This window comes from Diaphorina citri, unplaced genomic scaffold (assembly GCF_000475195.1).
Source record: "Diaphorina citri unplaced genomic scaffold, Diaci psyllid genome assembly version 1.1 scaffold221, whole genome shotgun sequence".
Classification (NCBI taxonomy): domain Eukaryota; kingdom Metazoa; phylum Arthropoda; class Insecta; order Hemiptera; family Psyllidae; genus Diaphorina; species Diaphorina citri.
The window spans coordinates 85,204-100,814 of NW_007377658.1; the positions used below are offsets into that span (position 1 = coordinate 85,204).

At 36.9% G+C, this 15,611-nt stretch overlaps 1 protein-coding gene across 1 annotated transcript in view; it reads left to right on the plus strand.

Moving 5' to 3' along the window:
* Positions 1-15,611, plus strand: part of LOC103506190 (septin-2) — a gene marked incomplete in the record, with an annotated part of 26,330 nt that overhangs the window by 5,498 nt on the left and 5,221 nt on the right. The window contains 4 exon segments of the mRNA XM_008470576.2: positions 2,342-2,469; positions 4,373-4,551; positions 7,448-7,559; positions 15,264-15,270. Coding sequence (XP_008468798.2) covers positions 2,342-2,469; positions 4,373-4,551; positions 7,448-7,559; positions 15,264-15,270 — 426 coding nt within the window.

Sequence of the window (15,611 nt, forward strand, 5' to 3'; positions counted from 1 at the left end):
TCCTATTGAATGGTGCTTATTTGGGTGTTCTGTTGTAACATTTACAATATCTCTAACCGTTTAGTCAGTATAGCTGAAAACCGCCAAAAAGCGGTCGAAATACCGCCAACCGCAGCACCTATTTAACCAAACGTTTTGTGTTGCATCCTTGTCACATTTGTGAACTACATTCCAAATTTCAAGTCTTTAGCTTATACCGTTCCCGAGATATTGTTAAATTACACCGAAAACCGCCAAAAAGCGGTAAAATGCCGCCAAGCGTTGCACCGATCTCAACCAAAAGTTTCGTGTCGCATTGAACTTCGGTGGAAAAATACAGAGTTGGAGTGGAGAGCACCTTGTCACATTTGAAAGATACATACCAACTTTCAAGTCTCTAGCTCTTAACGTTCTCGAGATATTTTGTTTACAGGCAGACACACACAAGGACCAATGGCTGAAACTTGGATTTAGGCTCTAGGGACCTCAAAACGTGTTTTGGCATCAAAATCTGACCATCGAAAATTTGACCCGATTACATTACTTTCCTTCCTATAGGATAAGGAAAGTTAAAAAGGGCAGACCAAAGATGCGATGGAAAGATAAAGTCAATGAAGATCTGAGAGAGAAAGGATGGCGCAGAGGGGAAGCCCTAGACAGAGGATTGTGGAGAAGGAGAATTAAAGACGGAAATGTCGACCCCATAATAGAAATGGGACAAGGTTTAGCGAAAAAAGACTAGATCCAATCAAAGACCTTGAAAAAATTTGTCCTATAGTAAAAGTTTAAACTCGATTCAAGTCGAGTGATTCAAGTTGGATTGAGTGGATTGGAACACATCACATGCCTTCAGGCACACTCCATTTGTCAAGGGTTTAGGCATTGCCTTGCCCTTGGGATCAATTTAATTTGAAGAAACCCATTTAAATGGAGACCGTATATCCTGTGTTATAGCATGTCTCTTACTTCTTCCAATCTCTTCTTCCTATAGAGCTCGTAGTGTCGGCAGTGAGTTTTCTCTCGCATATCCTCCATGTTAGTTCTGTTATGTCTGTGTTTTAGCATGTCTCTTACCTCTTCCAATCTCTTCTTCCTATAGAGCTCGTAGTGTCGGCAGTGAGTTTTCTCTCGCATATCCTCCATGTTAGTTCTGATGAGCATTTCTCGTAGCTTGACGAAATCACAATGGCCTTCGTTCTCCACTGAAAATTAAAAACAAAATTACAATCATCTCTAGAGGTGCCTGGAGCTCATTTTTTTACGAGTTATTAAGTACAGTTAGACACGACACGCTTAGCCCAGTGGTAACGTGCTTGCTTGCCATGCAGAAGGTCCCGGGTTCGAATCCCACTAGAGAAAAATTGCACACGTATTTCGATAGCAAATATTTCAACGGGTTACTTTTTGGTGTGCTTGTGTTGACCCAGCACCTAAATGGAAAGTGTCTCTTCTCGCCCATTTGATAAGGGATATAATACCACAAGAGTCTAATGTCGCAGCTGTTTTATAACTACGAAATAAAAACGGCGAGAAAACACTCTTTTTCTTCTTCTTCTTCTTCTTCTTCTTCTTCTTCTTCTTCTTCTTCTTCTTCTTCTTCCTAGCCTTTTCCTACTGTCGGCGTTTCTTGTCAGTCTCTTCCAGGCAGCCCTATTGTGTACCTCATATCCTGATTAATTCTTCTCCCTCAGGTCCTTGATTCACACAATCTTTCCACCTTGTCTTCGGTCTACCTCGCCCTCTTCTCCCCCTCACTTCCACTCTCTCAACATTCTTGCCATGCAGAAGGTCCCGGGTTCGAATCCCACCATCGACAAAAATTTGTACTCGTTTTTCGATTGCAAATATTTCAACGGGTTGGAAGAAGAAGAAGAGGAAGAAGAAGAAGAGGAAGAAGAGGAAGAAGAAGAAGAAGAAGAAGAAGAAGAAGAAGAAGAAGAAGAAGAAGAAGAGGAAGAAGAAGAAGAGGAAGAAGAGGAAGAAGAAGAAGAAGAAGAAGAAGAAGAAGAAGAAGAAGAAGAAAAAGAGTGTTTTCTCACCGTTTTTATTTCGTAGTTATAAAACAGCTGCGACATTAGATTCCTGTGGTATTATATCCCTTATCAAATGGGCGAGAAGAGACACTTTCCATTTAGATGCTGGGTCAACACAAGCACACCAAGAAGTAACCCGTTGAAATATTTGCTATCGAAATACGAGTGCAATTTTTCTCTAGTGGGATTCGAACCCGGGACCTTCTGAATGGCAAGCAAGCACGTTACCACTGGGCTAAGCGTGTCGTGTCTAACTGTACTTAATAACTCGTGAAAAATGAGCTCTAGGCACCTGTAGAGATGATTGTAATTTTGTTTTTAATTTTCAGTGGAGAACGAAGGCCATTGTGATTTCGTCAAGCTACGAGAAATGCTCATCAGAACTAACATGGAGGATATGCGAGAGAAAACTCACTGCCGACACTACGAGCTCTATAGGAAGAAGAGATTGGAAGAGGTAAGAGACATGCTATAACACAGGATATACGGTCTCCATTTCTTGAATCGAGTTTAAACTTTTACTATAGGACCAATTTTTTCAAGGTCTTTGATTGGATCTAGTCTTTTTTCGCCAAACCTTGTCCCATTTCTATATGGGGTCGAAATTTCCGTCTTTAATTCTCCTTCTCCACAATCCTCTGTTTAGGGCTTCTCCTCTGCGCCATCCTTTCTCTCTCAGATCTTCATTGACTTTATCTTTCCATCGCATCTTTGGTCTACCCCTTTTTACTTTCCTTATCCTATAGAAAGGAAAGTAATGTAATCGGGTCAAATTTTCGATGGTCAGATTTTAGTGCCAAAACACGTTTTGGTTGGGACTACCTGCCCTACATCAACACCGGAAAAAGACTGCCCAAAATCATCCTACACCTGAGCGGAAGTACCCTTGAAGTACTTTTAAAGCGAAGAATACTAGGAATAATAGCTTCTGGAAAAAAAAAATCTATGGTACTCATAAAAACCACAGCACATACAATTCACCTTACTAATCAAACGATTACAATTAATATTATTTAATGTAACCTAACAGTTCAAAGACAACTGCCGTAAGATTATTTTTTCAAACCCTTGTACATAGGATGCCATAGGCAGTACCAGACTATTTATTAACATTTTTCCTTTATTTTTGGTAGTTCCCGACATATTAAACTTTTTACGTTCACTCACCCATCTGTCACATTCCTGAATATAATGCATTCATTATTTGTAACAAATTATCCCATTTGCCTCATTTGCTATCTAGGTATTGTTTATGATTTACGTATATTTTGTGTTTTATCTTGTATTGTTTATCCTAATCTAGGTTTTCTCTCAAATAGAAATTTATGTTCATTCCTCATTTTGATCCTATTTAACTTTTAAATTAATAAAATGTAATAAATAGGTCATTGCTATTTGAAAATGAATATTTCAGAAGCATTTGTTTGTTTTGTTTGTTTGTTTTTTTTTTTTTTTTTTTTGTTTTTTTCCTCAAGAGGTTTGATAGAGAGAACTTTTAACGGAGGCGGAGGTCTTACCGTCCCGAAATCGAAGAGAGGAGGCCAGGATGGAAAAAAGCCAGTCGTTCCGAGAACGATCATTTGAAAGTTCGTCTAGTGTAGGAATCGAACCCGCGACCTAGCGCTTACAACTTGGACGCTTACAAGGCAGGCGTGCTACCTTCCAAGCTAAGCTGGCTGATTCTTTTTTTTTTTTTTTTTTTTTTTTAATTTTTTTGGTATATTGGGTCGCGTGCAGGGGGTTCCACGAAGGACTAATTTCTTTACTAAAGATGTGTTGAAGAGTGAGGGTGGGTTCCATCAACCTCGTTTTTAGCCCCAAACAGCCCGTTAGATTAACAGTCCTGTTAAGCCCATACAAATTATATGGAACTTAACAGCCTGTTAGTTTAACAGTCCTGTTAAGCCTATACAGATCACTTGAACTTATCAGACTGTTAGCTTAACAAACCTTCTAGGGGGTTTAAAAATATTTTCGTGAAATTCACCCAGAGTGAGTTATTAAAAAAGAACTAGTCTTTAGTAAATAACTCATTTAATGAGTCAGATCCTGCCTTATTGGAGTTTCATGTTTTAGAATCAGACTCACTGACTGAATCGTCCACTGAATAGTTATTTTTTACAACTCATTCATGGGGTAGGTTTTACCAATGACTTAATGAGAGATGTCACCAATGGGAAAAAAATTATTGATCCAAAAAGGAGTTTTAAATCATCCCAAAATTAATTTTTAAAAAAAACTACTCTTTTTTGGATAGTAAAAACTGCTTTTTGGATCATTGAAAATTCTCCCATCAGTGAAATCTCTCATTAATCATTGGTGAAACCCACCATCACTCTTCACCCATCTCTAGTCTGGAGACAGTCACCTCGTGGAATATAGAGGCGGGCTCCCTGGTTTACACCGGGGGAAGCGCCCACAGGGTTGCAGTCTTGTCGGCTGAGGTGCTCAGGAAGGAGAATTCAGACGGGTGCCACCGGGCAGAGATGACCTTGTCCGAGTGCGACGCTACCACCACGCTGGGCAGAGGCATCGTCAGGTCCCCTGGGGAGAGAAAGGAGAAGAATGGTTAGATGATTTCTTTTGCAAAAGATATTGATGCCCACCTGAAGTAGGCGCGAACGACCCAGTAGCTAGAGTTAAAGCACCTTACAGGAAAAAACAACAACTTTATTGTGTCCCGCGAATTTATTGTCTGTCTATTTTCCTAACCCCTTTTTTCCAGCGCAGCGAAAAAAAAAAAAAGAGAAGAATGGTTGGATGATTTCTTTTGCAAAAGATATTGATGCCCACCTGAGGAGTAGGCGCGAACGACCCAGTAGCTAGAGTTAAAACACCTTACAGGAAAAAAAAACAACAACTTTATTGTGTCCCGCGAATTTATTGTCTGTCTATTTTCCTAACCCCTTTTTTCCAGCGCAGCGAAAAAAAAAAAAAGGCTCAATTACACTGAGGTAACATGTACAAGTATAACATGTAGCATGCTTTTGGTATTGGATTGATATGGTATTGGAGCAGGAGCATGCTACTTGTTGCCTTGAAACATTCTTCACTGCAACATGCGACATGTTCCCTCAGTGTTATAGCTCCTTTTTTTTTAAAAAAAAAAAGGTTTGACAGAGGGAACTGTAACTGCTATGGTCTTATCGTAGGTATAGCTCCTTAATATTGCTTCCTTTTTAGACCCGACATATTAAACTTTTTACGTCCACTCACCTATCTGTCACATTCCTGAATATAATGCATTTATTATTTGTAACAAATCATCCCATTTGCCTCATTTGCTATCTATTGTTTATGATTTACGTATATTTTGTGTTTTATCTTGTATTGTTTATCCTAATCTAGGTTTTCTCTCAAATAGACATTTATGTTCATTCCTCATTTTGATCCTATTTAACTTTTAAATTAATAAAATGTAATAAATAGGTCATTGCAATTTGAAAATGAATATTTCAGAAGCATTTGTTTGTTTCTTTTTTTTCCCCCTCAAGAGGTTTGATAGAGAGAACTTTTAACGGAGGCGGAGGTCTTACCGTCCCGAAATCGAAGAGAGGAGGACAGGATGGAAAAAAGCCAGCCGTTCCGAGAACGACCCAAAAATTTTTTGGCGGTTTTCGGTGTAATTTAACAATATCTCGGGAATGGTATGAGCTAGAGACTTGAAATTTGGTATGTAGTTCACAAATGTGACAAGGATGTACCACAAAACGTTTAGTTGAGATAGGTGCTACGGTCGGCGGTATTTTGACCGCTTTTTAGCGGTTTTGGACCGTTTTTTTGGCGGTTTTCAGCTATACCGACTACACGGTTAGAGATATTGTAAAAGTTAGGTTAGGAGAACACCCAAATAAGCATCATTCAGTAGGATAAGGAAAGTCGTGTGATGTTCACATAGATAGAACCCTTATGATGCCTGGTCCTCTTGAACAGCACGGTTGGTTGGTAAGTGGTGTGCTCCTCTCTGTAAATACAAGACAAATAAAATTATTATTATTAGGGGCTTTATTTCTATTGGTAGGGTTCTCACTTACATGAGCTCCTCCACCCAATGAATGATGAAAATCAAAGAAAAGGAACTCTAGGTTGCGGGTTTGAACCCTAGGTCCCAGGGAAAGTACCCTTTTCAAAGGTCTTTCTTGTGTAATATTACGTCATAAAAAATAAATCATAACTTTAACGAAGTGCGAAATACGAAGGGCTTTTTAATGGAACGTGGGCCTGAGTCCTATTCTACAAAGGACTCTGAGTATGCACTCCTCATTTCTCGGGAACCTAAACTACGCATGGACAGATGGACAGTATTGCAATCGGTCCAAATTTTCTTTTCAAAAGAAGTGGAAAATGGGTGGAAATATCAGTTTTAGGGCTCCAAATAATAATGATAATAATAGGCTCTTGAGTGGAAGGCAACCACTAGGCGAGGTTAACGCCTTGGGCGTTCTCTACCACCTAACCCTTAGAGCTCCATTATTATGTGGTCGGACAAACTTAACACTTTAACTGCCGTGTGTAACATTTTTTGTTCACATTGACATTTCTTGTGTGATCATTAATGTTACACAGCAGAGTTCTTTTCAAGAGCTGGTGTGAACAATAATGTTACATCCAGCCTGAATGGAGCCGGGATGCCACCAGCACGCGATTGGTCACCTGTTAGGATACCAACTACGCGCTTGCGGTGCGCCAGCAAGAACTGTTGCAATGCAGTCGAGTGAACAGTGAACATCAATTGCAAAAGAAATTGGGAATTAAATCTTGTTGTTGTTATTGTTTTAGCGGATTTACCTTTAGCCGAATGGTAATGACAGAAAAAAGAAGGCAGAATTAAATGTTCAATCCCGCCGGTTATCGAACCCTGTCCTCCGACTTCTTGGATCAGAACGATAACCACTACAATAATTAATCATAGCAACATGAGCTCATGAATGTTTTCAATTAGTACTTTCTCTCTTAGTACCAGTTGCTATTGATTAGGACCTGACTCATGCCTATACTTAATGGACAACAGTCATGGCTGTAGTGTACTTTAATGGTCAATGGACTAGGCAGTAAGCTAGGTCCTAATCACATCCTGCCGTGATGACGGTAGAAAATGTTAATTGTAATTAAAACATTAAGGCCAAGTGTCACCAACCTAATTAGCCTGGAAGGTAGTGTTTAGGCGCGGGTTCGATTTTCGCCCGGGGCAAACTTTTTGTTTCACCATAACTTTCAAACAGTTTGTCCGATTTTGATAAAACTTCGCAAGCAAGTTAATTATGTAAAAGATGTTTTTTGTTCATTAGATTTTGGTCCCTATCAGGCTTTTGGTATCTTCGGTGGAGCTCTTTTTGTAATTGATTTCTAGAGTTGAATGAATAGCCTTTGCAATCCTAGATCATTTCATATTTGTATGGGGTTTGTTTAACTTGGTTTTGTTTATTTGATTCCAGTTTAAAGTCACTAGATCTGGTATGCATGAAGAAGTTGGATTCTAAAGTGAACATCATTCCTATCATTGCCAAGGCAGATACGATCTCCAAGAGTGAATTGCAAAAGTTCAAGGTAAGTAAAACCCGGGTTTTACCCTCCACTTGATCCAGCCTTCACATGATTCCCAGATGGTCAATGTTCATCAATCCGGATAACTTAACCACAACTTTGTTTTGATCCATGTTAAACTTGTACATACTTTCAACTTGCTATCGCTGCTGACTTAAGAAAGTTGGTCACTCCGCCGTATATCCTATAATATTAGATAAGTTAAGAGGAAGGGCACGGTTGGTCCAGTGGTAACGCACTTACTTGCCATGCAGAAGGTCCCGGGTTCGAACCCCACCATCGACAAAAAATTGCACTCGTTTTTCGATTGCAAATATTTCAACTGGTTACTTTCTGGTGTTCTCGTGTTGACCCAGCACCTAAATGGGAAGTATTGTGTCTCTTTATAATTAACATTTTCTACCGTCATCACGGCAGTGATGTGATTACGACCTAGCTTACTGCCTAGTCCATTGACCATTAAAGTACACTACAGCCATGACTGTTGTCCATTAAGTATAGGCATGAGTCAGGTCCTAATCAATAGCAACTGGTACTAAGAGAGAAAGTACTAATTGGAAACATTGCACTACTCATGAGCTCATGTTGCTATGATTAATTATTGTAGTGGTTATCATTCTGATCCAAGAAGTCGGAGGACAGGGTTCGATAACCGGCGGGATTGAACATTTAATTCTGCCTTCTTTTTTTCTGTCATTACCATTCGGCTAAAGGTAAATCCGCTAAAACAATAACAACAACAACAACATTTAATTCCCAATTTCTTTTGCAATTGATGTTCACTGTTCACTCGACTGCATTGCAACAGTTCTTGCTGGCGCACCGCAAGCGCGTACATTCCTCTAATAACTGGATTAGATGAGGACAGACGACAGATAGTTACTGGCCAAAATGAAAACAAACAATTTGTGAAGAAACCTCGTAAATTGTACAAAATATTCTGGCCTTTAAAATCGTAATTTTAATTCTATCAAAACTTTTGTCGACTGACTGGGAAAATTCTTTGATTGGCTATTCGTTTAATTAATTGATTAAAATTCAACTAAAAGCTTTAATTATTAATTAAACACTTTCATTCTGTTACTGACGCCATACTGATGTAGTACACTGAGTGAAACACTTTATTTTTATTTTATGAAACACTTCTTCACGACTTAAACTGGTCTTTTCCCGCATCTCAGAAGCTCAGAACACAATACAACGGTTTAATCAGGATTATTGAAACTTAAAATAAATATTAATAAGGGCAAAATCTGAATAACTCAATCGACAAAAAAAAACCTAGACCGTTTTCCTTAGAAGTCAATGTTGACTCGGGAAAAACACTTTTTGTCCTGACCAAAGTAGTGGGGAAAAATTCATCCAATACATCTACAATCAAATACAATCTAATTACTTTAATGTTTGTACCTAATGTATTCACATATTTATGACAATAAAGATTTACAATTTACAAAATTACAAATGAAATCAATTGAATTGAAAAATAAAATGAAAATTAAACACTAAATCGGAGAAATAAAACAAGCACGTTAACCACTTGGATTAGATGAGTTAGGTTGGTAAAAGGAGACCGTATGAGATTATCATTATGGACATTCCAGTACTGCTAGTAATTTTCTATGAAACATGAGAGTAATCTCTATGCTCTTCTACTTCTACTATAGTGATAATATGTTCCTAATACAGGGTGTCCCAATCTTACTTCAGTGTAGACCTCATATTGACACGTAGTGTGCTTTGTACAGGATGTACCATCGACAAAAATATCTGTGATTTGTTCGTGAATAACTTTTCTACATGTACCCATTAATAAAAACTTTGGGATTTGTTCATGGACTTTACTACACTTGCACTTTTTTCCTATCTACTAAATTTGTAATGTTATTTTCTTCAGTCAACTGTCTTATTATTTTTCTGAAAACTCAGTTTCGTGTTATTAATGTAGGCGGTGTTGTTGCTTCGAACTCCGAGCGCCTCCCAGTACGCTTGATACAAATCTAACAAAACGTAAAAAAACTTCTAAGGTAGGGTACATCATCTTTCTCAAGAACAGGTCCCACAATATAATCCTACCCTGATTTCATATCATCATCATTTAGTGCAATGTTTTCAATTAGTACTTTCTCTCTTAGTACCAGTTGCTATTGATTAGGACCTGACCTGACTCATGCCTATACTTAATTTAATACTTAATGGACAACAGTCATGGCTGTAGTGTACTTAATGGTCAATGGACTAGGCAGTAAGCTAGGTCCTAATTACATCACTGCCGTGATGACAGTAGAAAATGTTTTTTTTTTTTTTTTTTTTTTTTTTTTTTTTTTTTGGGGGTTTTTATATTGATACGTAGTGTGCTTTGTACAGGATGTACCATCGACAAAAATATCTGTGATTTGTTCGTGAATAACTTTTCTACATCTACCCATTAATAAAAACTTAGCGATTTGTTCATGGAATTTACTACACTTGCACTTTTTTCCTACCTACTAAATTTGTAATGTTATTTTCTTCAGTCAACTGTCTTATTATTTTTCTGAAAACTCAGTTTCCTGTTATTAATGTAGGCGGGGTTGTTGCTTCGAACTCCGAGCGCCTCCCAGTACGCTTGATACATATATAACAAAGCGTAAAAAAACTTCTAAGGTAGGGTACATCATCTTTCTCAAGAACAGGTCCCACAATATAATCCTACCCTGATTTTACATCATCTTTTTCAGGAATAGGCCCCAGAATATAAACCTACCCTGCCTTCACATCAAGTCCTTAGCATTTGATGTTTCACATTTACCACTCATATTGATACGTAGTGTGCTTTGTACAGGATGTACCATCGACAAAAATATCTGTGATTTGTTCGTGAACAACTTTTCTACATCTACCCATTAATAAAAACTTTGCGATTTGTTCATGGAATTTACTACACTTGCACTTTTTTCCTACCTACTAAATTTGTAATGTTATTTTCTTCAATCAACTGTCTTATTATTTTTCTGAAAACTCAGTTTCCTCTTATTAATGTAGGCGGGGTTGTTGCTTCGAAGTCCGAGCGCCTCCCAGTACGCTTGATACAAATATAACAAAGCGTAAAAAAAACTTCTAAGGTAGGGTACATCATCTTTCTCAAGAACAGGTCCTACAGTATAATCCTACCCTGATTTCACATCATCATCTTTTTCAGGAATAGGCCCCAGAATATAAACCTACCCTGCCTTCACATCAAGTCCTTAGCATTTGATGTTTCACATTTACCACTGGATCTTATGAAAACTTACTTGAAAACTCATCGTGTGTGGTACCGCATCAGATGAGATTTATCTCATGAGATATCTCATGAGTTAAATCTCATGAGATAAAACTCATCGTGTATGGCCGGCCTTACACTGTTTACTCAGGTCAGGTCTTAGGTAGTTTTAGGTAGGTACATATTATTTACACTCTGTATCGTCGCAAGGGCCAGCCATTAGCGCGTTGTACTAGCACTCTGCACCTCCTAGGTCGTGGGTTCGATTCCCACCCTGGGCAAATTTTTCTCAGAATACACGTTGATATCACTCGCACATTTCTTGCTCGGAATTTTCTAAATAATAACAATGTACAGGGTGTTTGTTTTTCAAATGTGACACCCATCATCATTTTTTTCAGGAATAGACCCCAGAATATAAACCTACCCTGCCTTCACATCAAGTCCTTAGCATTTGATGTTTCACATTTACCACTGATAAGACTGTGGAGTCCCCCCTCCTGCTCACTCTATTCACATATGGACAACCTGATAAGAAATGAATGGATAACACACGTTGATATCACTCGCACATTTCTTGCTCGGAATTTCCTAAATAATACCAATGTACAGGGTGTTTGTTTTTCAAATGTGACACCGGGCTGTTTATGTTGGAAGGGCCACTTAGACACCTAACTTCATGATTATTTATTATTTAAGCTGTTATTCACCACTGAAAGTATCGGAAAAATCGATTGAAGATTTGCACAGGACACTCAAAAATTCAAAATGCAAAAAAATAATAATAATAATTTTCAAGTACCTATAAAATAAATGAAAAAAAATCAAAATTTTACTAGATTCAAGTTTTATACTATGTGACCTCATTTTTACTTTCTCATGTTCTTATGTATAGCAAAGCTATGTAGTTTTACATCTAGTCTGCCTCCATTAATACAGAAGAAATACAAGTGGGGATATGGGATATAATGGGGCAATAATACCTGACAAAATAATTTTGTTACATTATGACACCCTGTATTTTCAATTACTCATGTTGACATGAACAGATAAAACATATTGGAATCAGATTCCCTTTCTATACATATTTTTTATTTCTGTTCACTCATTTTAAGAAGAGCATATTTTGTCCTTCTAAATTTTATCCTTGGACTGAAAAGCTAACCTGGTTTCTTGGGCAGCGTTGTGGACAACAGTTGAAAAAAAAAAAAAAAAATAATAACAAATACTTACTTAACATTAATAATTTAATTGAGTGAATAATAAATAGATATGTATCTTGTTTCTGGTGCAATATGAGGAAGAGCTAGTACTGTAGGTACAAAACTTAGAGAAATCTGATATGTTTCCACATTGACATCTCTTTTATTTTCTAAGTAACTACCTAACTATGTCCCTAGTTTTTTCTCTCTCTCACCTTGAAATATAATAAAGTTATCTACTTTGTCTCCATACGGTAAAATCCAGTCGGTCTTCACAGATCCATGCATTTCATCATCTGATCTGAATCAAATACTCATGTTTCATGATACAAACATTTTGGTCTTTGTGTAATTCAAGCCTGGTGTACTTAATGATAACAAGGTTTGCTTTGGTGCCTATAATATGCCCATGACTCATTCTTCAAGATTTTCTTGTTTTTTATTCGAGTTGAGATTATGCGATGGAAATTGAGAGTGGGAGAAAACTAACACATCTTCACTTGGCTGTGGTGATGGGAAACTTTGGTCTTTGTGTAATTCAAGCCTGGTGTACTTAATGATAACAAGGTTTGTTTTGGTGCCCATAATATGCCCATGACTCATTCTTCAAGATTTTGTTTTTTATTCGAGTTGAGATTATGCGATGGAAATTGAGAGTGGGAGAAAACTAACACATCTTCACTTGGCTGTGGTGATGGGAAATTGTCTATACTAGTGCTTACTACTTAGTTACTAAAATGATTCATACCTAATTCTATTTATAATACTAAAGAATTAGTAAGTAGGTAACTAATCCCTGATTAGAATATTCAATAAGTTGTGATAAAAATAAGTCCCTCCCATTTCCCAGTTGCAACTAAATCTCTATTGTTACAGTTCCCTATATCAAACCTGATTAAAAATAGGTATTTTTTAAAAAGTTAGAACTTTCAACACTTGGTAAAACAAATTAAAATCAATAGGGGAAAATGAAAACAGATCACTTTTTTTTTACAATATTAAAAGATATTTTTTACTGAATTTTTCAAGGCACCCTGTAAAACTAAGGTGACTGAAACATTCTTAGATGCCTTAGTATGAGCTAGTAATGTTCTGTTATCAAATGTTCCCTATATCAAACCTGATTTTTTAAAAAGTTAGAGCTTTCAACACTTGGTAAAACAAATTAAAATCAATAGGGGAAAATGAAAACAGATCACTTTTTTTACAATATTAAAAGGTTTTTTTTACTGAATTTTTCAAGGCACCCTGTAAAACTAAGGTGACTGAAACATTCTTAGATGCCTTAGTATGAGCTAGTAATGTTCTGTAACAGTCATAATACATTCCTATTATGATAGCTCCTAGATACCTGCAGCATAATTAAAGAAAACGGAATGGTTGTGTCAGGAATTTGAAGTTGTAAACAAAAACACCACAGTAAACAGGACATTGTTATTTTCTCTATTCATGAGCATCAGCATCACTATGCTTAAGATCTATTGTATATTATGTAGGTATTGCTGAGAGTACTCCTTTTAGAACAGGGTTGTCCAACCTTAGGGCACCCAAGGGCCGCAAGAGACCAAGGTAGAGAGTTGGCGGGCCGCAAAAACTCAACTCACTGAATGGTTGTGTCAGGAATTTGAATTTGTAAACAAAAACACCACAGTAAACAGGACATTGTTATCTTCTCTATTCATGAGCATCAGCATCACTATACTTAAGATCTATTGTATATTATGTAGGTATTGCTGAGAGTACTCCTAGTCTTTTAGAAGAACCTAGTGTATGATTTTAGTTACCATTAACAGATTAGGTACCGATCATAGAGTGTTATTATTTTTGATCTATTTTTTCTTTTTTTTTTTTTTTTTTTTTACCGCTCACAGACACAGATGACTAAAACAACACTTGTTTACTCTCACTAGTACTACAATCAAGGAATCAAGTTGTGATAAATACAGGCGAGCCAATGCATTTGGTCCTTTCCGGTGTCATTTATGTTAGAAACATTCACTTATCTCGGTAAAAATATAAATAGGGCATATAATATTTAAGTACATAATAGGTATTATCAATTCCTTATTCAAAGAACCCCCTTGATTTCACTTTTATCATCAGGAAAAGAAAAATGTATGTATAGCCGCCGTCCCTACTGATTAAATTCCAAATTTGTTCATAATAAAATTCCATTATTACACAGATGTTTGGAGGAAGAAAAATATTACACAACAGACTACTAAAAACTACCCTTGTGCCTATAAAAATAAAAATACATTCAGATGTTTGGAGGAAGAAAAATATTACACAACAGACTACTAAAAACTACCCTTGTGCCTATAAAAATAAAAATACATTCCTCTAATATCTGGATTAGATGAGGACAGACGACAGACAGTTACTAGCCAAAATGAAAACAAACAATTTGTGAAGAAACCTCGTAAATTGTACAAAATATTCTGGCCTTTAAAATCGTAATTTTAATTCTATCAAACAGATAGTTACTAGCCAAAATGAAAACAAATAATTTGTGAAGAAACCTCGTAAATTGTACAGAATATTCTGGCCTTTAAAATCGTAATTTTAATTCTATCAAAACTTTTGTCGACTGACTGGGAAAATTATTTGATTGGCTATTCGTTTAATTAATTGATTAAAATTCAACTAAAGGCTTTAATTATTAATTAAACACTTTCATTCTGTTACTGACGCCATACTGATGTAGTACACTGAGTGAAACACTTTATTTTTATTTTATGAAACACTTCTTCACGATTTAAACTGGTCTTTTCCCGCATCTCAGAAGCTCAGAACACAATACAACGGTTTGCGCCAGGCCAAGTTCTGGCCTGAGCACGCCAGTGTGTATATTACACGAAGCATTTCGACGCATTTTCACCCCTATCATAACTCCGTCCACACTCGAGAAGATGCTCAAAAGTTCATTTAAAAAAGAAAGTAATAAAACTGTGCATCTAGCACCTAGGGGGTTACTCTTACTGCTATCCATGTTATGTTTTTATCAATATCATAGGTAAATACCTACTACATGGCAGAGTTGTGTCAATATTTTTTTTTACATCCAGTCCATGAATCATGAGCCTACAAATATAGAAAGCTGTCGGATGTGTGTTCTATTCAACATGTACCTATTCATCTACACATGAGAAAGTCACAGGGAATATGGAATCAACAGCAAATACACGGTATTGTTCAATTTTCCTACATGGTTTATATGGAAGCATTTCTTTGCCTCCCTTTCTGGTTTTGGTATTTCAGTTCCAAGGTAGGGGAGGTTGTAACAGTCATTCAGATCTTGGGATGGAAAACGTTGCATTAGAAAGTGACAAAAACGAAAGTGTATTACCTTGGCGCCTTTGACAGGATCAGACGGTCCAACTGCTACCATCTTTTGCATTTAAAATTAAATAAAAACACTCAATATTAATGAAAAAGTGTACACAAAACTCATAAATCACAAAATATCAAAAACAAAATTACAAAAATCCAAACAGCCAAACACCAAAAAAACAGGGGGCTTTTCCAAAAGTAGGGATCTGGCACAGGGGAGCGTGTTGAGGACGAGATTTTTGTGGGAATTTTGCTATAAATCCCACCATTAAAAAA